The sequence below is a fragment of the Anopheles maculipalpis genome, chromosome 3RL (assembly GCF_943734695.1).
Source record: "Anopheles maculipalpis chromosome 3RL, idAnoMacuDA_375_x, whole genome shotgun sequence".
Taxonomy (NCBI): Eukaryota; Metazoa; Arthropoda; class Insecta; order Diptera; family Culicidae; genus Anopheles; species Anopheles maculipalpis.
The window spans coordinates 89,241,891-89,265,369 of NC_064872.1; the positions used below are offsets into that span (position 1 = coordinate 89,241,891).

At 46.3% G+C, this 23,479-nt stretch overlaps 2 protein-coding genes and 2 non-coding genes across 4 annotated transcripts; 2 read left to right on the top strand and 2 right to left on the bottom strand.

Moving 5' to 3' along the window:
- Window positions 1–6,263: 6,263 nt before the first annotated feature.
- LOC126561902 (mucin-5AC-like) lies at window positions 6,264–8,045 on the bottom strand. The gene has a single exon (XM_050218269.1). It carries the CDS (start codon window positions 8,043–8,045, stop codon window positions 6,264–6,266), a length of 1,782 nt encoding a protein of 593 aa, XP_050074226.1.
- Window positions 8,046–13,245: 5,200 nt separating this feature from the next.
- On the top strand, window positions 13,246–13,318 carry Trnav-uac (transfer RNA valine (anticodon UAC)). Its single transcript has one exon. It is a non-coding gene; the product is annotated as a tRNA-Val (tRNA).
- Window positions 13,319–18,246: 4,928 nt separating this feature from the next.
- Window positions 18,247–21,843, top strand: LOC126561677 (translocation protein SEC63 homolog). Its single transcript, XM_050217971.1, has 7 exons — window positions 18,247–18,389; window positions 19,222–20,160; window positions 20,227–20,644; window positions 20,733–21,030; window positions 21,100–21,230; window positions 21,305–21,389; window positions 21,464–21,843. Exons 1-7 carry the CDS (start codon window positions 18,266–18,268, stop codon window positions 21,824–21,826), a joined length of 2,358 nt encoding a protein of 785 aa, XP_050073928.1. The 5' UTR covers window positions 18,247–18,265; the 3' UTR covers window positions 21,827–21,843.
- A 716-nt stretch (window positions 21,844–22,559) lies between these two features.
- On the bottom strand, window positions 22,560–22,646 carry Trnastop-uca (transfer RNA opal suppressor (anticodon UCA)). Its single transcript has one exon. It is a non-coding gene; the product is annotated as a tRNA-Sec (tRNA).
- Window positions 22,647–23,479: the final 833 nt, after the last annotated feature.

Below are 23,479 nucleotides of genomic sequence, written 5' to 3' on the forward strand. Positions count from 1 at the left end.
CTCTCTCTCCCTCAACACTTTGTAGTTGTACTTTAGCAAGCGATATTTTGGGGCGCTTTGTTAGTTTAGTAAGCATTAGTAAATGTTTGTTCGAAGGTTTATGTGTGTTCCATTAGGGTATGGATTCCCCAAATCTCCCTCCTTAATAGGGCCGTTCAAAAACGGTTCATCCTTAACTTACTTTTAAGCAACCGAGCGGCGACACATACAGTGACACTCGCTACGCCGGGAAGGTGGAATACAGTTACCAAAACAGTCGACCGTTTAATGCTGGTTGAATACCTCCCCACAGCTCGCAAGAGCTTTTATGGAGTCATTGGGCAAGCATGGACGAGTCGCGTTACTTTTTAATACGTTCTTCACATCCTTCCTTACGACGGATGAACAGTTGCTTTGATGATGATTTGATTTCCGTAGCTTTTGTTCTGCCTTTTGCTCCTAAACTACTACGTGCAACTGTTAAATGTTAGGAATTGTGACTTCAACGGCCAACATTTACATCTCGCTGTGATCGAGTTTCTTTGTGTGCTTTGTTGCGTTATTGTTGTTGGGTAAATTATTTGTTTTTTTGTTGTGTTGTACGTTATCCTACCAGTGGTCTGATACGTTTCCGTAGGAATTGCACTGGATTATAGCAGTATTGGGCAATGCACGAAAAGATCACAATAACCGGTTCAGAGAGAGCTGACACGGGCTGAACACAGATGAATTGTAATCGTTTAGCTACTAAATAAGCACAAGTGAAAACAAATATAATCAATTATAACCTTTTAAGTGTCGTTTGTTTGTGTTATACTCTTCGAAAAGCACACTAAATGAGTATTTTTAAATGACTTCAGAAAGTAAACATGCCAGCAGCTGATCGTATTTACGCGCCTACAAGTATGCAACGATCATCACAGCTATGCAGTCCGTTTGGAGACAGTGTGTAGGAAGCAACATTACACATTGAACGTAGCTTTCGTGTAGGATTTTTAATACTCACTATATCTAAAAAATCTTTTAATGTGCTTTTGATATTTATTGCAAAAAGTGCTTAAAGATTCCAAGGAAAATTCTCATTAGTTAATGACCTTAGGACGTAAAATATATTAGGGCAGACTGGTTAGTTTCTTGGTAAAATTTCATTTTGAATGATTAATTTCCATTTGGAAAGCACTACAGTGACTACGTTAAGTTATCTGCGCATTACGAACAGAAAACATCAAGGAAATATTCTGGATTGATTATCTAAAATATTAAAATCTGATTAAAATTTTAAGAATCACAAAAATCTTCACTGTTTATAAACAAAATTAACCAAAAAGCATCCAAAACTAAACATAGATCCTCAATCAGCTCCCTAAGTCGTGTAGTCGCAGCTGAACATCTCCCCCAGCAGCTCTCAACTGCAACGATTACTCTCTTCTTTCGTGAACACTCACGAATGCGCACCACCGTTTTGACATTGACCGCCAAATCGGTCAGTGGGCCATTATTTTGTCTTGCCTCGTCGAGAGATCGGCGGGTTGTTGGCCTCGGAATGGTGGAAAAGGAAACGGACCCAACTTCGGACCGCATCTGCTTCCCTTAATGTGATGATAATTTAACGGCCACAAAGATTAGGCCGATAAGATGCATCTCGTATCGTGGAGAAGGATAAGATTGCATTCAAGGTATGCAGGAGACAATGTAAGGAAACAACTAAACTGGCCTTCTAAAACTGTGTATTGATTTTACTGACACGCACGCACCTTTAGCATGATACATCAATTTTTTAATAATTATTAGCCACGAAAAAATAGGAAACCCGTAGACCAGTCCCACGGTAAACGAAAACACACACTCGCATAAAGTTTGCACAACATTACAATTACAGCACCCCCAATCAATCGCCCACGTTTAGATTTCGTCTGCAGCCACTGATGACAGGAATCGCACTGGCACGTCGCTCATTACGTGAACCTTTAACCCCGGGTGGCTTCGCCACTACGCCCTCAATCGTGCGGCCTTCAGCTAATTTGGTCCTACCGAGGGAGAGGCGCCATCATACACATCATCCACTTCAATAGTTTACTGGCGTCTGGAAACAACGCATTCCAATTCATCATGTACCATTGTGATTGCCTCATCCGATCCGCACATTGCGTACATCGGCATACAACCTCCTGATGCACTGCCCTCCGCCGGGTGTCTTAAGCTACCACCTGGTGGGAACCACCTGAAAAGGAACCGCAACTCATTCCCTTCCTAGCTGTTAAACACTGATCAGTAAGTCGAGATTTTTAAAAAAGAGCACATCTTCACGTCCAATTATTCACAGAGAGGATGCTCCTAATCAATCGATCGCGAATTTTGCATCCATTCCGATGTGCATAATGTAGTTCGAACTCTTAACAAGGGCTCTGCTGTGCTCCAAAAAGTGGAGAGCGTGCCTTAAAGCTGACCCACTTGAACAATGTGCAGAGAAAATCGTCCATCTGCACGAGAGCTCTCCACACATGATCATCATCATCCAGTTCCATTCAACCCGATCCGTTGCAAATCGGTTTGTTTCAGTTGCAAGAGCCTTCGGCCGCGCGACGTGTTCGCTGAATGTCGCAAAAATCGTTATCCATCGGTAGATAATTCCCCGATACAAATCTCTTTCACATTCACGATCATAATTGGTCCTAAACAGGCCGGGCAATTGTTAGGTCGCGCAAGTACACGACTTTCCACTGCCGAAACGTGATACAAACGTGAGCTGTTTTCCATATTTCTTCCAGCGCTAATCGAGCCAACCAACCAAACAGCAGTAGCAGTACCTCGATCAAGATCCTCATCTTCGTCGTCGTCATCGTCATGTGCCAAGAGAGCCCTCGGGGACATGCAGTGGTCCCACGAGGAAAAACTCCTGCGCCAAACTTCCTGCTTGGGAAAGTCATGGCTACTGTGTGGGCATGGGTAGCCCTCCAAATTAGAAAAATGTCTTTCTACACACCGAGCTCGTAGGTTTGTGAAAGGAATAAAAGTCTTTAACACCTCAGCAGCATGCATCAAACAGCCAAACAGCCAACAGGCTGCAGTGGGTTGTGATGCAATACGGGAAATTTGTACACGATCATGCAAACAACAGCTTTTTTGCTCCCGGTTTCCTTCAGCAGTGTCTGTACAAGCGAACTTACAAGCAGAAGCAAGAGGCAGCACAAAAACACTCACTCCAAACGGCGTTAAAAAATCGTACAATTGTTTATTGACATTTAAATAAATCACACCTTGCAGGCACATATCATTTACAGCGCGGAATTACTCACTTACGCGAAAAAGAAACATCAAAATGTAAATATTAAATAGTAAAGATGGCGCCACTTAGCACTGGGCAGTGATCTACATTGCGCTACACAGGTCCGGTGGTATTGTAATTGTATAATATCGGCTCACAGGCCAACTGTCTGTCCTCTGCTTGATTTGTGTGACACAAATTGCTAACTTCCAGTGACAGCTCGCTTATCACCTCAAGTCCATCGGGCTCGGGCGTTCTCTCGCCGGGATCGTAGGTTAAAGATCATCCAACGTCCACACCACCGGGAGTTCCATTGGCTCGTAGTATGCCAAAACAACTTCATCAATGATGCGATACACCGCTGCAGCATTATGTCAACCACTGTGTTGCGGCGCGGAACATGAGATCTGACGATGCTGATGATGATAATCGATGACGATCGCACTCCGCTGAACAACGCATGCACACGTATGATCATCTCTCCTCAGGAAGGTGGGTAAGTACATCGAGCAGCCTGCGTGAAAATGAGTCAATTTTTGGCGGACGGAAAAAGCCTTATGTGCGGTGTAGAAGCGATTTATGAACGGGCTTGAAGCTGTCTCGGGCGACATTACGTAAAGTTCGCTGTCAGTTCGCTTAAGGGCTCGCACGGTCTTTAGGTGTTTTTGATCCTTATGCGACCACCAAGACGATAAAGCCGGCGCAGTCGATCGGTAGTTACGGCCACACGTCAATGGGGTACCATCAGGATCCTCAACGCCAACACCAATAGACGTAATTGAAAGCGAGTAAACCACACATACCCCACTAAAGTGGTGCTATAAAAATGGTACCATTCCTAGCAGAGACGATCACGTTAGTCAGGGAGGTTTCGCAGCATACCGGATTGCATGAGAACGGGTTGTACATGCACCAACCGGCGAGATGCGTTGTTGAAGTTTGTGAACGAACAATGGCAAAAGTGTGGTTTGCGTGCCGGGAACCGGATTTTGGAAACCGGTCAAAATGCACAATAATGATTGGATTTGTTGGTGATTAAGATAAATTAAACTGGCCGTCTTCTTCTCTTTCGTTGGTGTGATTAGCCAACACGAAGCCGGGATGGGGGTTTGCTGAGGATTTTTCCCGTCTTCTCCCTCATCTTTCAAGAAGGCAGAAGCGTGCGGTTTTGGTGCGTGTTTTGTAGCAATGAGTTAAATACACACTCGATCTGTGGCCTTCTTCTAATCTAATCCAGCTCCGATTTCTTAGTTGCAGTTGCTTTTTTCTGATCTTCTTCTAAAACGCTTCCATCTTTTCTATTTCGGGGGGTGGTTAAACGGATAAACTCGGATGATGTGAGGGGACGGGTGCACTAAAATTTTGGTTAAATGCAATTAGGAAATAACGATCGTTGCAGCCAACGGGCGACCGCACGCCATCTTACTTACTGCCTAAACTTTACTAAGCCCCATTTCATTTCCCTTCGAGCAGTTTGAACCGTGAATGGGTAGTAATCGGGTGAGGAAATCGGTCATTTTTCCTCATCTCCCATCGTTTGGTTGGAGTTGCAGCTGGCAAGAGCAAAGAAGCAGTAGTGTACAGTGTAGTGTTGTGGAATGTGCGCTTTGCAACTCTGTCTGGCTGTCTGGAGCACGCCGGATAATCGTAACAACAACAAGCTAGAAATGGAAAACCGAATCGTTTTTCTTGGTTTTTTTTTTTCGTGAACTTGGTTGCGGTCTTGGCGGAGGGGTCGGCGGATGATACTTGTTGTTCGATGCTGCCTATAGCACACCAGTTGGTGGTGCTTGGTGAATTCGTTCGTTATGGAAAATAATATTACCTACGCTCCAAAAATGGCAAAAAATGGCGTTTTGACTTAATTGGGCCGTGCGATGCGATGGGCACCCCCACTCCCCCGATCGATCTCAACAATGCACCAAACAATTGCTGCCACAGTTTATGCCGTACGAGCGGTACGATCAAAGTATTGCGCGATTACTTGGCAACCAAACTGTTGAACGGGCGCGCATAAGGAATGTCTGAAGTGTGTTTTGATAAGACGCCCCACACCAGGGTAGATATGTTGTGTACGCTCTTTGCGTTTGTGCGAAGGTCCCTGGCCGTAAGAAGTAAGTATGGTTGAAGTAACCGTTTAACGACTTATTAAGATATTGCATGTAAATATCTATTTAAAGCAACGAGAACCCTGTGGTCACTCTCCGGCCGCGCTGAACACATGTTGGGGGTTAAAAATGGGTCATCTACGCATCAACGATACACAACGTACGATGACGATAAATCATTTACACAGAGTCGTAAAAAAAGCAGCCCAAACAGACCCCGGTTGTAAGCGACAGGCAAATGCAAAAGCTCGCACACTCGGACAATGGTTGCCTTGAATTAAAAATTGTGTGTAAAATCAATATTTACATTCAGGGCAGCAAAACATACTTCAGCACCAGATGCTTACAAGTACACCAATATCCCACGGTCACAATCACATCGATCAAACCGAAACTGTACTGTCGACTGGGTCGTAAAGAAAGAACTTAACCGAATTTTCTTAAACGCATTTCTACGCGCACAAAAGTGAGACGAAATTTGGCAACCGCAACTAAAAAAACTTGCAGCATTAAATTATGAAAAGATGTTTGAATTTTGCGCTTACGAAAGGGGTGCACCCCCTAGGGCAACTCTGTAAACGTTTTGGCGTATGCCAACAACGCGCCGTGAGAAAATACATATTCATTAAAATGGGATTTGATTTTATTAATATACAAACTATTGCAAATAAATAGCCACGCTAATCGAGGGAAAGAAAATGGAACGGTAGGGGAGGCTGGGCTGGGGGGGGGGGGAGGGAGGTTTGGGAAAAAGCTTCGTCGTTTCAGTGTTTTTTTAAACTTTTTTTTTAAAGATGTCTTAATATCTGCTTCTCTTCTTTCTTCTTCTTACACTCTTGTTCCGCACTATTGCTACTACTATTACTAACGATATTCGGGCCTTCTTCCTCCCTGCTGGCATCTCATCCTTTCTATGGGAACGGTACGGCCGGAACCTTATAATGATACCCGTCGGCTTCGAGTGTGTGCGAGGGCGCTACCGAGGACGGTACAGGGAGTCCATTTTCCGGTGCCTCGTAGTTGTACCCGTCGTCGTTCGGATCGGCTATCCTGGATTGGATCTCAGTCTCATCGGCACTTGATTCGGCGACCACTGTCGTCGTTTCGCTCGAGGAAACCGACGGGCGGTACGTGGTAATCGTGTCGTTCTGTGTGACCACGATCGCGGCACCAGTTGTCGTTGGAGTGAGCAGATCTAGGAGCGAAGGCCCAGTTGGTTCATCCGCCCCTAGCCGTACCTCTGGTTGCTCTGGTTCCGTTTGCTCCGTTGCCGCAGGGAGATCCGTTGTTGCTAGCGATGAAGGGACGGTGGTGGTGACAGTAGATGACACGGTTGTGGTTGTCACCGTTGCCTCACTCGTGCCGAGCGTAGTCGAAGGTTCATCATCAATTCGAAGTTCCGGCACAAAATCGGCCTGGCTCGCAACTTGGCCCGTTTCCTGCATCTGATTAATAAGCGCAATTACGGATGAGGCGTCATCGATCGGTGCGGTTGTTTCGCCCGTCACGACGTTAGCCGTGGTGGTCGTTTGCTGTCCTTCCGTCGTTTGCTGTTCGTCTTGCTCTTGTTGCACGAGACTGTCCGCTTCGGGAACAGCGGGTGCTAGTGTTGTCGTCGGTTCTGTGGATTGTACTGGAAGTATGGTCGTACCACTGCTGCTACCACTGCTACCCGTTGTGCTTCCTGTGGTCGTTGAGTCATCCGTCTCGAATCCACTGCGTATGATGATCTGAAAACCATTCGCATCGCCATCCGGCGGCAGGTACTCCGGTGCTGAGGTAGAAGCGAGCTCCGTAGAGGTTTGTTGCGTCACGACGCTGGAGACTGTGGCCGATGCATCGGGATAGACTGACGCTTCCGGCAGCTTGGGGTATTCTGGTGCCTGAGTTTCCGTCGGCACCTGGTACGTGGTCGTGGTTTGAGGTTGTCGTGTTGTCGTCGATGGTGTGCTCGGTTCCTTCGGTACTACCAGCTCCGGGAGCGGTTTCGGGGGAAGATACTCAAGCGAGTTTTTTGCGGTTGTCGTTGTCGTTGGGACGGTGGTCGTGGCGAGCTGATTAATGTCGCTTGCCTCACCGATCACTTCGTTGATGTTGGTCGGAAGCATTACCTCGGGCTTCTTGTAGCCGTAGCCGTCGTCGTTGTCGAATTCTTGCTGTGTTGAGGAAATCCCATAGGTGGATGGTGCTGGGGTTGTAGTGGTAGTAGTGCTTGGAGCTGGAGTAGTTGTGGTCGTCGTTGAAGTGGTGGTGGTGGTGGTGGTGGTAGGCGAAGGAGAACTCGGCGGTGCAACTTTATCAACGTTCGACGACTCTTCACCATCCTCCGGGGGTAGATACTCCGGTGCCTGTGTCGACACCGGGCTGACTAGATTCGAGTCCGGATGGACATCGAGCGGAAAGTCTGGCTTTTGGTAGTCGTACCCAGATCGTTCCTCCAACCGTCGAAACGGTGCGGGTTGGTTGTCCGGCAGTGGGAACAAACTGATCTGCGGTATCAAGGCCTCAATATTTGCTGCATCACCGGTCCTAATTTCTGTCGCTACTGCACCGTTCCCAGTCACCGACACCGAGGTACCGATGAGGCTTTGACGCTTCTGCTTGTCACCAGTCTTTTTCAACAGATGCGATACGTCCGGCCGAGCAAGGCCACTGGTTACTAGACAGCCGGCCAGTATGAGAAGTTTCCACATCTAGAAAAATAGAACAGATTCAGATGCTGGTAAGACCGATCGCCGACGAAAGAAACTATTCACAAGTGCGCTTAAACCCGCTTGTACAGCTCAAATTTTGTCTTGTGACATCGGAGGGAGCTTAGATTTATCATAATCACATCGTGCAAGTTGTGCAAGTGGGCGCACGTTCACCCACTTTTGCTATCGATGAACCGGCGGCGTACGCAAGCCACCGTTGGACAGAGGATTACATCCATCTCCAATAAAACCAAATCCAACCATGTTTTATTTTTACATGTGGATGCCTTTCACCACAATTAACAAACTCATCTTCAATCTCTCATCCTCATGCCGGCAGCATGCTAGAGATGGCACTGTACGAGCCCGGTCACAACAAGGCATTATGCAAAAGACAAACACAAACCGGGACACCAAAACCAACCGTTCGGCACCGACACCTATCGAGAGAGACACGATTTTTTGCCAACTCGCATACGGCCCGTTCCCGATCGTTACCAACTTAAGCGGGTAGCATCTTCTGGATAAACTTTCGCGCCAGTGTCTTCTCTTTCCCACACAATTAAGATCGAGATCCTGCGATACTGCAGGTGACAGCAGTAGACGGTGGTGGTAGTAAATCGAATTAAACCAACCAACCACTGCTATCGGACGCCACTGGTTTTCCAATCTTCGAGACTCCGTGGTAGACAGTCTGCATCTTAAACACTTGTCTTATGCCGGAGACCACGACTCCCTACTCTCAACACACAATCTTCATGTTAAGTACCCGAAGGCGCGTTCACCAACAAGAAGAGAAAAAAATCTTCCCCCCAAAACGTCAATGACATCGCCCAGTTGGATCTTCGCGCAGACTGACTGACTGACTCACAGTGTGAGTGTCCGATTGACCGATATGTGAATTAGCATCATCCTCGGGGGCAGTGTAACGCGCGAAAGTAAAAACCGCACGATGAATATGAAAAGTAGGTTTCTAAAACGGTTTTGGTTACTGTTTCTGCATCTGAACGATTCGATCCGCGATGATCTTTCTTTCCCTTCCTTCCCCTGGAAGGCTATTGTGTAATGTGGAGTGGAGATGGCTCATAACAACAGCACAATATGGTGTAGGCCCCTGAACACTTCACCGGATATTTAAAAAGTGATCGCGAAGCCTCGTTTTAAGGTTAGCTGGCATTGGAGGATGCGTTTGTTGCATACGCCCCGGATTTGGCTGATCAATCTCGATCACTCTTAAGTACGGGAAGATCCTCCGCTCACTCACCCTGACCAATCGCGATCCCGTAACCGTTCAGTGGAGGCGAGCAGGTTATTAGTTTGGTGCGAGATAAACGCTGACCTTTCCGTACTGTCAGCGTCACTAATTTGGCGTGCCATTTTGCAAAGTCGGTCAATTTTGGCATCGATTTCCTTGCTCTCAAAATAAATTAAAACGTAACGGAAAAGAATGTCATCGTGAAGATGCTTCCCTGGTTGGGGTTTTTTTTATTTATTTCTTCTACTGACGATGATGCTGTAAAACGATGTTCCAGATGTTGTGCAGGTGCTGTTACCTGTAGCCTTGTCTAACACCGATCGTGACGCTATAGTGGACGACTGAAAACTAATAATGTCATTACCACGGTGCACAACAGCTTCAGAAGCAGTCGCAAAAAAAAACGAGAACCAACGCAATATTAATGGTTAACATGATTTAATTACATCGATGCCGCAGTTTCGGCTTGGGCCAAATGGTACCATTCCCTCTTGAAAAATTGAGATGCTCTGCGTTCATTATCTTGGCTTAATGAACGGATGAACTTTAGCTTAAAATTTAAACCCGGACCATGATTACGCATTTTCAAGGTTACTCGCTATTGCACCATGAGATCATGATCGATTAATATCTTTACATCGTACTGCGTTTTTAGATCATATTTCTTCACCTCCCAAGATCAACTCCCGCAATCTAACTCAGGTGTCCCCAATCGGTGACGTTCCTGTACTCCCAGCACAACTCCCCACGACAATCAAATAAAATGCATCCAATTAGAGGAATTGTGGCGGCTCTGTCTACCCTTTTCCGACTGGTGGATATCTTCATGCGAAGATCTTAGGTTAGATTTATGTAACTTTCTTATTGCCTCCCGAACGACCCTAAACTATCATCACGCCCGCCCAAATCGACAGAACAATGATACAAATTGTGGGCCCAACATTCGTGCTCGTGCGCACGGTTTCGATTGCATTTCCTAACCTATCCAAAACCATCCAGTAAGCCGAAAAAAAAATCCAGCGATGTCAGAAGAATAGATCCATAAAGTAACGCACCAGACAAGAAGAAATCTTTGGAGCAAGCGTCCGATCACCTCCGAAGGAGTGGAGAAGGTGTCGAGATCGTTGGTTGGGCAAGGAGGCGCACAAGACCTTTCGCTTGTCTAATGGGAAAATTCGTTTCCCGGCCGTACAGCCTCCATACAAAACCCCGGACCAAAAACGGTCATTCACGCACATTAGCTTCACCTTCTCCCGATTGGACCCCGCCAACTAGGGCGTCACAGTTTTTCCCTTTCACCGTAGTCTATTCGTGTGGGTCCCGCCGTGCATCTCTAAGCCTCTAAGAAGCGTCCCAACATGGGATGGATGCGCATGTTCCAGTCTGCCTCCGAAACGGGTCAGATCTTTCTTTCGCTCGCATCACCACCAGGTCACATAATCATCATTACCAAACGGCGCTGTCTGGAGCGTGTAAATGTTTTTTGTTTTTTTTTGTTTGCAAGTTAAACCACGGGTACTTCTCGTACAGCGGATCGATAGTGCCATAAATATCACCGCCAACTAAGACAACGGCAGCGAGGCACACCGAATGGTAACGACGATCGCCACCACATCACTCACGCGGAGTATCGATTACACACGGGAAGATTCATGCTCGATGATCGATCGAATCGAGCAGCAGAACAACAATCGTCGATTTAAAAGGTCTCGGGGTGATCGGATCCTTCCTACCCTTCGGGTGCTACCGACCCGAGTCCAAACACCTGGTATTGAAGCTTCTTCCCGGGAGGAACTTCAGAGGAACATTGCATAACGGGCGAATCGCCATTGAGCTTTGTTGTGAATGCCTTTTGCCATGCACTTTCGCCGGCATATCCACCCCACTTATCCCACCGGTGGTGTGGTTGCGATCTCTTGCAAAACTGTTTGGTGATCTTTTACTTTCTCATGTTCTCTTCAGGCGGAGATGAAAAACGATTGGTTCCTCTGGAGGAGGATCACAATGCAACAACGCACCACAACCCGTTAATCTTTCTTGCAATCTTTTGTGGCTTCTCGTATTTCCGAATAACGACAACTCAGGAAATAATTTCCTGGACGAACAACACTCACCATGCTTTTTTTTATCACGTAGCTTTCTTTTGCTGACTCAGTGTACTAGTCGGTAAGGTGTCTATCACAACTTTAAATTCTTCTCCGACTCCAATATGTTCCAGAGCACTATCACAACCCAATGCTAGAGAGTTCACTTATCACTGCACAACCTTAACACGATATACCTCAAACACAACTGATTAACAACACTCCTTTCAACTGTCGACTCTATACAAAAAAAGGAAAATAAAATAAAATATCAATTATCAAAAGACGCTATCAGGCACGGCTTAACTCCCGCTAACCTGCTGCCGTGACAGGATCGCACGTAAGGAGCCAAAGATGATCTGACGTTTCGCACGGCGCGAGTAGCACGAATGAAGCGCAGGACTCATCAATCGACTAGCTTTATATGAGCTTTGCGCGGTGGACCACCCCCCACGCTATTACTACCCAAAACGCTCCCCGAACCACAACACACCGCGCTTCCCGCAGGTGGAAGGGAATCGGTACTGGTGCATTCTCCTGCCGAAAATGAGATGCCCCACAGACGCCCTCGAACTGTATACAGCCGGAGACAAAGGGGAGGAAAACTGGTCGGAGCAGTCTGGAGAGAGGTGTATCGTTGGGCCAGTTGTTCTTCTGCACAATAGAGCACCGAAACCCGAACGAAATAGGGGCCGCCCCCCTCCGACTGCCGGCTCCGGCTCCGGAGCGGAGCGGTACGGTGCGCGCGATAAAACTTTTGGAGGGAGGACAACTTCGAGATCGAGCTGACGCTGTAACACACTGCTGCTCGTGCTGAAGGGAGGGAGCGAAGAGGGGAGACAAACAGAGAGAAAGAGTTGTTTAGTATTATTGGTGGCAACACAGTGGTGTTATTGTTGAGACGTCAGAAAATCATTTTCCACCCGATAGAGTAAGCTCTCCGAAAGCGATCGAGATTACGATTACTGTTTGCCCACAACATGTGTCCGAGGATCAATCAATGGAGATCTTCAAAAGCTGTTTGGGTTTGTGTTTTTTGGGGAAAGATCTTTTAACGAGCCACTAAAACTCAGCCTTAAACCATTAGGAGATAATAGAGGGCAATTATCGATCCCCCAACAAACACACACACACACATATTGGTTCTCCACATTTCCACAATCAGTTCGTGCCACTGATGGCCACTCCTGAGCTCATCTCAACTGCGGCGGGTCGTCCGAGCAGCCAGCAGAGCAGCCCGCGCGTATTGAGTTGCAGCAAAATGTCAAACCTTAACATTTGACGGTGGCACTTCGGAGACATGTGCATGAATGTGTACGGGGTCTTGTCCTGCTCACACAGACACCCTGTGCACCATCCCGTAAGCCGATAAACAAACATTGCGCGCCGCATTCCACCAGGACCAGGACCAGGTTTGGCGAACCAGGAAGAGGACGGTTGCGCTCCAAACCGCAAGTGATAACTGCTGCAAAACTGCGGAACCCTTAAAAGCTTGTGCTATTTTTGTATTCTTCGCAGTGGCAAAAAAAAGCAGCTAATCGTGCAGCCACCAGACGGGGTTGTTTGGGTGCATTCCATTCATCAACAACACGCATCGGTGGCAGATTTTATGATACGGCAAGCAATCACGAACTTGTGGGGACGAGGTGTGATGGTTCTTCTTCGTGTAAAGGTGGAATATGAGGGTCGCAGTCCCCAAGTATGACTAAATCCACCGTTGCCTTTATCATTCGTTTGGAAGAGCATGCTAAAATCGTTCGACAAAATATATGACACGCATGAAAAATTGCCAATGCCCAACAGTGGATGTTGAGGCAGGTTAGGTTACCGCGTCTCGTTTAACAAGTGCTCTCTTCAACACGGTTCCATAGTGTAGCGGTTATCACGTCTGCTTTACACGCAGAAGGTCTCCAGTTCGATCCTGGATGGAACCAACTTGACACTTTTTTTTCCTACACCAATCTAGAATCAGAATTGCCCATCATCAGCATCATAAATATCACTTATATTCCATTTCACAATGAATTATATATTTTTATTGCTCATTTTCAATTAATTAAACCACTCTTCCGGGGTTCACCTTTGCTCCAGTCAACCATAAAGAATACTAATCTCACGGAAACCAAAAATCTACACTCAGCAACGTATCAATATTAGTCTTCATAATTGCATCTGCTTCCGCTTTCAATTTAAATGTCATCCATACGGATAAAACGGCAAGAATAATGGTGGTGGAGAACTTTGAGTGTTGGCCCTCATCTCATTAGAATTAGGCTAATGTGTGGCCTAAGAAAACAAACAGAAAACCCCAAAAGCTTGACCGGATTGATGTCATAGAAAAATAAATATTCCAAGTTGTAAACTGGCTGAATCGCAGCAGTATTACGAAGCTCAGCAAAACGCTTCCTCTTTCGCTCATGCTATCCATATCCACAACCTTTACGATTTCAGGACATCAAGCTCACGCCAACGCCCTCTCGAGCTTTCCCTTTGGATTTTGGCAACCGACTTAATGCTTCTCGTGCGCGCATGCAAATATTTCTTCAACCTCATTTCCTTCGGGGTTGCTATGTGCGTCCTGTCAGCTCATATTCCATACATTTGTTGATCGATCCGGCGGTGCGATCATGTCATATAGTTAAGGTTCTGGTATGCACCACCAACCTCCCTTATGCACAGACACAGATTATGCAACGTTGACGACACACACAGCCGGTGGTGATGGTTCCGTTCCTATCGGCAGACCTCGGCAGGTCCCGCCACCGTTGTTGTATCATCGGAATCCTTTAACGTCTCCACCGATCCGATGATTTACGGTGCCCATTAAAACAAGGAGTCTTTGATGGTCTGCTGATGGCGGTGCGATGAAGGAGAAGGTACACACACAGGGCAGATATATGCTTCACCACGAAGAGGGCACGATGAATGTGTTTTAATGCGTTTTCGTCCGCTTTTGTTTCATTCACTTAGGAGTGACATACAAATCATACTTTTCACACCCGTGCCCGGTGTGATTGAATTGTTCACAGTAATTGGAACGAGGATCATTCGAATGGACGATCGTGACAGCTGCCTATTACATATTGATCGTCATAGTTATTTGCCAGCCAGCTATTATTGTGGCTTGAGAAGTGCAGAGATCCTGGTTGCTGGTATAAAACCTGGGATGCTTTCATTAAATCAACACATTTGATGACACATTCCTCTTTGCGCCATTCGTCATCCAATCAACATTCTAATCTAATCAAACGCATCATCTATAAATTATTCTACCAGCGATCGTTGCTGGGTGTAATTGGACCGAACACCTACGCAACATCCGCCATGACATCTGGCACCTTGCTGAGCTCATGCACATTCATTTCCCATGATCAACAAGCACCAGGACGACTTAAACGTCACCCTGCGAAGTCGTATCATCTGCTTCCGATAATGAGTCAATCAACGCACCTCTCATCGATGGGGGTACGACGATCAGACCAAACAAGAGAAAACCCTTGCCCTTCACTTTGGTGAGAAATTTGTCTGTGTAGGATGTATATAACCTCCTACAAAAAGGGCACCAAAGAACCCCATTTAACCCTGACCGCTAGTGCCATACAGAGACAGAGGGGAAAGTTATTCCAGCAGCAGGCAAGGTAACCGACACGATCGAAAATCGAGCTAACTGCAATCCCTTTAGGGTGACAGTTTTATCGTCCTAATAAGCTTCCTTCAAGGGCAAACTCACACCTCTCGAGTATCTCGAAAACAAACGTCGCGCCGATCTGCCGTATTTTCGTTTCGCTCCACTTGTAACGACTTGAAACGAGCAACAGAAACACATCCAAAGACTTTTATGGAAATTTCACTGTTTGACTTATCTTTTTGGAGGCAGAAGCGCTACGAGCCGGTGTCGTTTAGGTCACCTACCACCTCCAAAATCCTTGCATCGCGTAACGATCCGGCGTGCATAATTAGGCCCGCTTAATGCACGTGTGTACGGACGAATGTAGGTCTTCTCCTGTCGGCTATCTATAGCGGAATAGAGCGCTTATCGGCATCCTTTGTGAGATGGAGTTAACAACACCTCTTGGGAGGATTTCGGCATGGACCGTGGTACCTTTCACTCTCGGCAGAAAGGTAAATACATGGATGAAGTTGCTCAATGAACCATATTGATCAGTGGTAAGTTTGTCGCTCATTACACGGAGGGTCCCCAGTACCAGCAGCGCGAAAAGCAATTAAATGTGAATAAGGTGAAGTGTTTTTTGTGTGTGAGAATTTAACTGCCATACTGGGTGCAACAACGACGATGGATTTGGTACACACTCCTCAAGTGCATAATTCTAGCACTTTGGAAACGATGCTCCTGACGACGCGTTGAAGCATAATAATGTCATTAAACTTGACTCCAGTATGCTTCAGGTCCAGTCGGACCTGGACAAGTCGTCCTACCCCCCGTTCTCTTTGTAAGGTCGTCCCGATTTTTTCAGCAATCGAGAAGAGGAACATCACACAGCTCCGGCGAGCCCTTACGAGAGCAAACAAAGCAATTATTGCTTATTGCTGATGTACGAGGGCGCGTGCTGTCACAATGTTCGAGCCTTTAGGTCCTCTAGTTACGGCTCAATATCCACCGCACTCGATACCGCTCGGTGACCTTATGCTTGAAGATGCGCGGCTCACGCGCCATACTTGAACCGAGCCCTTCGTCCGATATCGATTCTCCGTTTTGTAAGGCGCACAAAAATGGGCTCACGTACCGACCGTTTTCGGGCAGCCGTGTCTGTCACGTCATACCGAAAAGGCCATCACTCTGACGACGCACGGGCGCATTTTCCGCCGCGTGGCCATAACTTCCCCAACGTCCCGGTTGACGACGGGTTGTTAGTCTATCTAAAACGCATTCGAGAGGTTAGTCGGCTCACGATCGGGAAGTCCATTCGACGTAACCCGTGTGGCCGCGTGTGTCCCGCGTTCCGTTGCAGTTTTTTCGCATGTTGCTGACCCCCCCCTCATGGGGAACGCGAACGCAAGCAGCATAACTTTTTTAGCATAAGATGAATAGTAATCATCCCACACGGTGGAAAAAAGCACGACCGGTACGCCCAAAACACCGTTCCCCCTAACAGACAATGGACGCTAGGCACAGTATGGAAAGATGAGATTATATCATCGGACTCGGGGGAGGGGAGAGGAAGGGTCCGGTCGTTGTCACAAAAACGGGAAAAGAAGAGATTCACCAAAGTGAAGCGAAAATTGCGCACTATGCTAATGAGCTATATTTTTAAAATGTAACATATTGGAACCGATCGCCAAGACGCGGCGGAATCGTTTTGAAGGGAACACGTTGCGTCGGAAACAGCTTCGGCAGAGTCCTTTCGGCTTACAGGTGGGAATAGAAAGAGCACAAATGACTCCCATGTTATGTTGGGCCCTCAGACTCACGACAGACGGATCACTAGTGAGCCATCATTATTAGAGCGAAATCACGCATCAAAAGCGCTACTATTATTTTACGTAATTCAAGTTCATTTGGGTAGTGGAAGCCATACAGTCGAAATTAATGCGTCTGAAATGTTTGTTTGCGGATCGACCGGCCGCGATCAGTGTCCAAAGTGCTAGTTACCTCGATGTACAAAGCGAACCAATAAATTAGCATTGACCCTTCGGAGTAAGGTGAGTCCATCTCCCACAGTACGAGTGGTGTTTGTTTTTGGTTCTGAAGCTGGATGGAGCCACACCTCGTTTCTTGTAGGTTTCAATGTTGTGACTATGTTGTGAAAGAAGAAACTCTTACTAGTTTTCGTTTCTTGGTAGGAATCAGTTAAATATTTATCCACGATTTGTGTTGAGATAAGAAATAAATATAAGTTGATTAGAACGTAGCGTTTAGAGCACGTTATCAACCGCCCAACTGATAAATACGTGACTCAACTTCACGAACACGTGCCTGACTTTGAAGATTATGGTAGCAGTAACAATATTCAAATAATGGGATAAAACCCATCGAAATATATTACCTCCGTATCAATTGTAAGGACAATTTATGTTCGGTTTTCACTAAAATAAGGTATTAAAATTTGAACTTCAAACAGTTCACCAACGGTTGTGAAACGTGTTTTGTTCGCCAAGCATCCATCTCAATTCGTTATGGTGTAAATTTAAATTCTCATTTTGCATTTGAAGTTTTTTAAGGTCTCGGGATCATCCAAAATAGATAACAGATAATTTAGAATTTTACATTTCAAGTTGTAGTTTTTAAAAAATAACGTTTTTTCTTGTAAATAATGATTTGACAGCTACACAACAGATATAAACAAGGTCCTGCCATAAAAGCTAGTTTTGACGTTTACAAAGCTGCTATAAAATGAATACCTTTTGTATTTTACTTACCTTCACGCCAAACTGAGATGGATAAAAAAAATTATTATCAGTAAACGCACCACAAGACATCAATTTTAATATTCTAAAATTTGATTATCATACAATAATCGCTCTAACAACAGTTCAATACAAAAACAATCTCTCAACCAAGATGGCGACGCGAAACAATCGCTCTCTGGCATAACCTGCCCCACTGTCATCATTTACGGCTTTCATGTACGTGGTGTTGGTAGTTTTTTTTTGTGATTGTGGCCGTCGAGAAGTTTTCTTCTTCTAGCGTGCGCATACACCTGGGGAACCACCAAATACAGGCGATCGGCACCCTAGCACACCGTTCAATGGAATATTTCCACCGGATTGTGAAACGAGTGAACCAACAGCGACACCGACGGACAACGAGTGCCCCGTGCCTTTAAAGACAACGAGTGCCCCGTGCCTAGGCGCCGTGAAGTAAGCAGTAGTCCCGACCGCATCAAAAAAGGGAGCAGAACCACACAACACGGCCCACTGCGATGGGTGGCCAGAAATTTCAGTACGACGAGAGTGGTGGAACCTTCTTCTACTTTATACTCTCGTTTCTGGCACTGATCCTGGTGCCGACCACGTTCTACTTTTGGCCAAGGAAGAAAAAGGAAGGTAAGAAACGGGGTGTCCGCGTGTACCGTCTGAAAACGATTTTCCACGGATCCACAATCTGTTGATTGCGTACGGCGCGCCGTTGTGTGTGCGTGCGTGCGTGTTGGCAGAGCGCGGCGGCGGGTCTACACGTCGTCGGGTTTTTGGTGAGCTGTCAAAAAACCGGGCCAACGCGAAGTACAGTTACTTGACTTGTTTTCTTTTCCTTGTCCTTTACGCTTGAGCACGCCTCTACCCCCGCGCCTGACTGTACCCTGGGCGATTCGCTTTCTCCCTGCGGTGTGTCTTACTCCCTATTCGTGCTAGACATGTCTGGCTAGGGTGAGGGGAAAGATGGACAAGAATGTTGCGATGGCATAGCCGCCACTTTCTCTAATGGCAAATTTACAAGCTAAAGTAAAGGGAAACGATCTTCTCACCAGGTGATGACGATGACGAGAACCTTGAGCAAAACATTTGTGTAAACACACCCAAATAAGAAATCCTTTCGAAACTAACGCTGAATTTCGTGAAGACATTTTTTATCGTGGTATACTTCTCAGATCGGAACAAAACAGAACAGCACTGCTAACTATACACGAACAAGGTTTAATTTACCGTAACGATATCAAAGCCTACTTCTGCATGCTTACGTGGGTTCTCCGATTCCTATCCAGAGTTTGTACTTCACCAAGACAGCAAACACAATTCTTGCACTATTTAATAATGTCACGCTGGTGAACTTGAAGTAAAATACCGTGCTCAGTTCCGCTAGCTCTTTCCCTGGTTCTTATCATTTATTTACCCTGCAACAGCAAATAACAACGTTTGACGCTCATTTTTCCATCCGCAGATCCAACGACAAAGGAGGAAAACTGCTACTGCGAAGGATGCGTGCGAAAACGAATCACCATGGAACATTCCGACCCGTACAAGGGCACCAAGGAGCTGCTGGTGAAGCTAGCGATCGTGGCCGGTTGGGTGTTGCTCGCCTTCCTCACCTACAAGGTGTCCCAGTTCGATTACGAAATGTCCAACTTTGATCCGTACGAGATACTGGGCGTACCGCTCGGTTCCTCCCAGAAGGACATTAAGAAAGCGTATCGCACACTGTCCGTTATACTGCATCCGGATAAGGAAACGGGTGATGAAAAAGCATTCATGAAGCTGACAAAAGCGTATCAAGCGTTAACGGACGATGAGGCACGAAAGAACTGGGAAAAGTACGGCAATCCCGATGGTCCCGGTGCGACCTCGTTCGGCATTGCGCTGCCTTCCTGGATCGTTGAGAAGGAAAACTCGGTATGGGTGCTTGGGCTGTATGCGCTGGTGTTTATGGTTGCGTTGCCGATTGTGGTCGGTACGTGGTGGTATCGTTCGATTCGTTACAGCGGCGATAAGGTGCTGCTGGACACGACCAACATGTATTGGTACTTTTTCCACAAAACGCCCCACATGGCGGTTAAGCGTGTGATTATGATACTGGCGGCTAGTTTTGAGTTTGAAAAGCGACACAACAATCAGGTTGTTGAGCGACCGTCGGATAATACGGAGGTACCGGCGCTGATCCGTGAGTTGCCATATTTGAACGAGAAGTGTAAGGAATTACCGTTTGCGAGAAGTTACTCGCTGAAGGCACGTGCGATTCTGCATGCGCATCTTTCCCGGATCGCTTTAAACCCGGCAACGCTTGAGCTGGATCGTCAGCTGATCGTACGCAAGTGTCCGTATCTGATCCAGGAGATGGTGAGCTGCGTGAGTCACCTGATTATGCTGGCTTATGCGAGAAAGAGTAAGTAGAAAAAAGAAAGCCTGCAATTTCATGTTGGACTGACATTTGCCTTTTTGCCTATTCCAGTTCAGCGATTACCGGCAATTGAAACAATCGAAAATTGCATGAAACTTTCGCCGATGGTTATTCAGGGTTTGCGCGAATCAGAACACCCCCTAATGCAGCTACCCCACATGACGAAGGAACTGCGGGCCCATCTGGCCCGTAAATTCAACACGCGCAATCTACAACAGTTGGCTCAACTGAAGCCCGAACAGAGACGTTCCGCCCTTCGCAGCCTGAACGACGAGCAGTACACTAACGTGGTGAAGGTGCTTGGCCATCTTCCTCTAATTGATTTCAGCATCAAGTGTGAGGTGGTGGACGATGAAAATTCGAACGTTGTAACGGCCGGTGCAATCGTAACGGTCACGGTGGAACTGGTACGACGCAGCATGTCGGAATTGTTTGGTGACACAACGGCCAAGGAAAAGCAAGGAATTACGTACGTACCCACATCAAGACCGCTCCTCCATTTTACCATTTAAATTGCAACTTAATTATTTCCCCTTTTTTGAACGTTTGAATTGCAGTGAAAGCACCGAAAACGGTGACACAGGTGATGGCGATGCGGACGGTGAGCTGGAAGCGACCGACGATCAGAAGCAGGAGGTGAAGGTGAAAAAGCCTCCCGGCTGGCAACCAAAATCCTCCAAGGGACACAAGGGCAAGGCTAAGGCGGCCGGTGCGAAACCACACAACCGGAAGCTGGCAGCAGCGGCCGCAGCGGCTGCAGCAGCAAGTGCTGCTGCTGCTGCGGCGGCGGCGGCAGCTGCAGCGGCCCCTCAGTCAACGACCCAATCGGCAACAGCCGCGGGTGAGAAGACAAAGGTAGGTTACAGGACACACACCATTTTCAAACGAATAGATGAATTTTGATCATGATCTTCCCTTTTTCAGTCTGGTAAGAGTAGCGAGAGGAAAGCTACAGGTGGAGGTGAAGAGGATGATTCCGCAGACGGAGACAGCGGTGCCGAAAGCGACAATGATGCAAGCGAAGCAGCAGCGGATGATGATGATGAGTGGGAAAAGTACGCATTTTCGCTTCTCATTCATACATTTTTGGTTTTACTATAATGAATTCTATCCATTTTCTTTCCCTTAGATTCCAGCAAAAAATTAACAAACGTGAAAAGCTGGAAGGACGATCGAAAGTGTCCCATCCCGTTCACTGTCCACTGTTTCCTGAGGTAAGGGAGAGCGTTAGGTTTACCCCTTAAGAATCCATTTTTTTATTCCATGCCGTCCCTCTCACATTCCCTAGGAAAAGCATGAATACTGGTGGACGTACATCTGTGACCGAAAGTCGCACACGCTCCTAACCGTACCGTACCACGTGACCAACCTGATCCATCGCGAAGAAGTCCAGCTAAAGTTCACCGCACCAAAGTGGGCCGGCATGTACGTGTTTACCGTGTGTTTACGGTCTGATTCGTACATCGGCATGGACCAGCAGCTCGATCTGAAGCTGGACGTCAAGGATCCAGCCGCTATCCCGACCGAACATCCACAGTGGGACATTAGCGAATCGGAATCGGATCACAACGAGATGCAGGCGAACGATAGCGAATTCACCACCGACTCATCGGACGGCGAGGACGAGGAAGCGCGAAAACGAACGGACTGAGCACTTGTTGCGGGGAGGTGGATAGGTTTTCCGTCTTTTTTTTTTTGCTATTTTCTTCGTCTGCTTAAAGGTGGCAGGGACACTGGAGACGAACACAGGGACACCACATCATACACAGAGAGACACTTTCTCGTTCTCATTTAAAGAGACGGGGATGCGCCGACATTCATCATTTTTTCTTTGACCGTTGTCACACGTTAGTTAAGGTGCCTCTCTTGATCCCTTTTCCATTTTCTAACCGTTTTATTTAAAATATTGTCCTGTACAACTGATAAAAAAAAACTTTCAACACAGGAGGTGAACGTTTACTGTTGCTACTGAGGTGGAAGGTGGACTGATTTGAAGTAGAAGATCGGAGCGAAAACTCCGGCCCTTTACGCGGGAGTGGGAAGGATTTAAAACGAGGAATTGTGGGGCGGGTGAGTGAGATAAGAGAAAATGAATACAATATTGAGAGTAAGAAAGCGAAATGGAAAAGATTGTTCATATTTGTGTTCCTGTGGAATAATGTGGTACGGTGAAATTATGGCACCCTTTGGGCAGTATAAAAAAGAGAGAAAATGAAAGAAGTAAATATAAAAAACTGCTAAAATTTAATGCTTTAGGGTTTTTTTTCTTAACATATGAGAAAAACAATACAATGATAAATAATAAATAAATGAATATAATAATAAATAATATATCAAATAAAGAATTAAGTATAATAAAAAATTATAAACAAAACATAAAATATCGCCCAGTAGGTGGAATCGAACCACTTCGACGCTAATCGACTACAGATTTGAAGTCTGCACTCCGGACCACCGAAGTTCGACTGGGCATTCGCCCGGCTACTCACATGTGTATATAAACGGGAGTGCACATGTTTTGCTTCTAGCGATGCATAACACGTGCCCGACTGTTATAGGGTTCTGTTGAGGTTTGAAAACCTAGTGCAATCGATCATCGCTATCTTTCGCTTGCCGGCTCCTATTTAGTGTATGAAAAATTTACACTTACCTTATCAGAAAACTAGCGAATTTCATAATTTCCATAGCGTGACCACCAAACACTCAATGCCTTGCAAATTTAATTCACTGCACAAAAAAGCATATCCTCTATAGGAAGCCCTTAACTAGCGCCATGTTGGAGGCTACACATGGACACCATCTTTTTCCCCTTTATTAAAAGACTTTTCAAAACTTTTCTGCCCAAGAAAAGGACTTATGATCACATCACACATGCTTCATCTTAAACCAAAATAGGAATTTTTTCCACTTAAAAAACCATACACAGAATAGCAGAGACGTGAATTCCACCCAAAAAAAACCGACGCCAACTTTCAGCCATTTTGCTTCACACAAATTCGCACACACAACACTGTCATCTCACTGAACAAACGCTCCAACAAAACCGCACCCGTACATAAATTTTACTTTTATTGATTGACCGTAATTTTCCTTAACAAATGATCACCTTGCAATTATGCATGAAAAGATGCTGAGTTGAGGCACACAACACAACGCGTCGATACACTTTGATCCTTCCTTCACAAGAGCCACCAATAAAATGTTCTTCCGCTCCGTGCGATCGCACTTCCAACACTGGACGGGATTCTAAGTTAAATGCGATCTCGCAGGCACTCCTTCTTCTACGTCTTCATGCTGTGCTGTT